The sequence below is a fragment of the Pygoscelis adeliae genome, unplaced genomic scaffold, assembly GCF_000699105.1.
Source record: "Pygoscelis adeliae isolate BGI_AS28 unplaced genomic scaffold, ASM69910v1 Scaffold241, whole genome shotgun sequence".
In the NCBI taxonomy this organism is placed as follows: Eukaryota; Metazoa; Chordata; class Aves; order Sphenisciformes; family Spheniscidae; genus Pygoscelis; species Pygoscelis adeliae.
Window position 1 is genome coordinate 2,250,085 of NW_008824056.1, and position 1,268 is coordinate 2,251,352.

Genomic DNA, 1,268 nt, shown 5'->3' on the forward strand with positions numbered 1-1,268 from the left:
CAGTTTCTAATCTAGTGTTGCCAGAGATGTTTGATGTTTCTGATCCCACGGAGACATTGATCTAGAAGATGTTTCTGAAAATGATTAATCAAACTCTAAGAGAATCTCTGCTGAAACATAATTATTTTACCAGATACATGACACAGGTCACAGGCAGAAATGCAGCATCTGCATCACTATGAACACAGTGTGCCAGAGTTAAATCTCTGCTTTCTACTTCCTTAGGATGGAAAATGATACTGAAACAGAATCTCCTGTACCACTGGATGATTTAAAATCTGTCATGAATGGAAATGAAGAAGATGAAAAGCTTCAAGTTAAAATACAGGCTTTTGAAGAGAAAATAAATGTTGACAACAGTACTCCTGGCTCAGTGCGGAGATACAGTTTAGGCCAGGTTTCTAAAGAAGAAAGGAAGGATATGAGATTTAACAGGTATGGCTCTGTAAAATGTGTGAGTGGTTTTCATGAATATCAGTTTTGTAACAAAACTTTATCCAAACATTGAGAATTCGGTCCGCTTGCATGATACCTATGGGCATCGTAAGTCTAACTTTAACCAAGTCTCATATCCATGAATTCAAAGGCTGGATAAAATCTTTCTAAATTATTTATTTAATCTCTTCTGTGCCCTAAAACAGCACAAGGGATAGGAAAATATTTGCATACAGATATTGCTAGAAAGGAAGACACAAAGACCTTTCTTGGGTATTATTGCTAACAATACATATCAAATGTTTGAATCAGATTTTGCCCGTGCGCTGTGTGAGATGAGTGCGACTCTCTGGGACACCCTGGGTGAGACAAGGGCTCAGACAGCAACGTGCACCCGCAGTGTCCTTAGGCTGCCTGTGCACTGCAGCTTCACAGCAGACGTTTTCTCTTCCTGCTCCAGTATTTGCCCTTTCAGTCACTTCGCTTCTACTCTTCTTACTCTTACGGAGGCTTAAATTCATCCTCAGCATATAGGTATGGAGCAATGAAGAACTGGAGGCTGAACCTTGGATCAGTTAGATGGCTGCTGAATGGCATTTTCACGATGCGATCGATAAACATACACTCCAGTGCTGGGGTTATAAGTTTCTTGCTGATAGGTTGACTAGCTCTGTCCATGGCATGTAGATGTTGTGATATATGGATATTATTTAGTTTCATTTGCTTATTAAAGCTGTGGCTTGAGTTTTGTTTTTGAAATGCGTATTTATCAAAAGATATTTGCCTCTGGCTAAGTGAGCCCCACACTCAGCTCTCTGAACCAGCTGCACAGC

At 40.1% G+C, this 1,268-nt stretch overlaps 1 protein-coding gene across 2 annotated transcripts in view; it reads left to right on the forward strand.

The window, feature by feature from the left end:
* The window catches only part of VEPH1 (ventricular zone expressed PH domain-containing 1), an 83,128-nt gene that overhangs the window by 36,623 nt on the left and 45,237 nt on the right, over positions 1 to 1,268 (forward strand). For both annotated transcript variants that reach the window (XM_009333935.1, XM_009333936.1), the window contains exon 7: positions 226 to 435. In XM_009333935.1, coding sequence (XP_009332210.1) covers positions 226 to 435 — 210 coding nt within the window. The remainder of the gene's footprint in view (positions 1 to 225; positions 436 to 1,268) is intronic.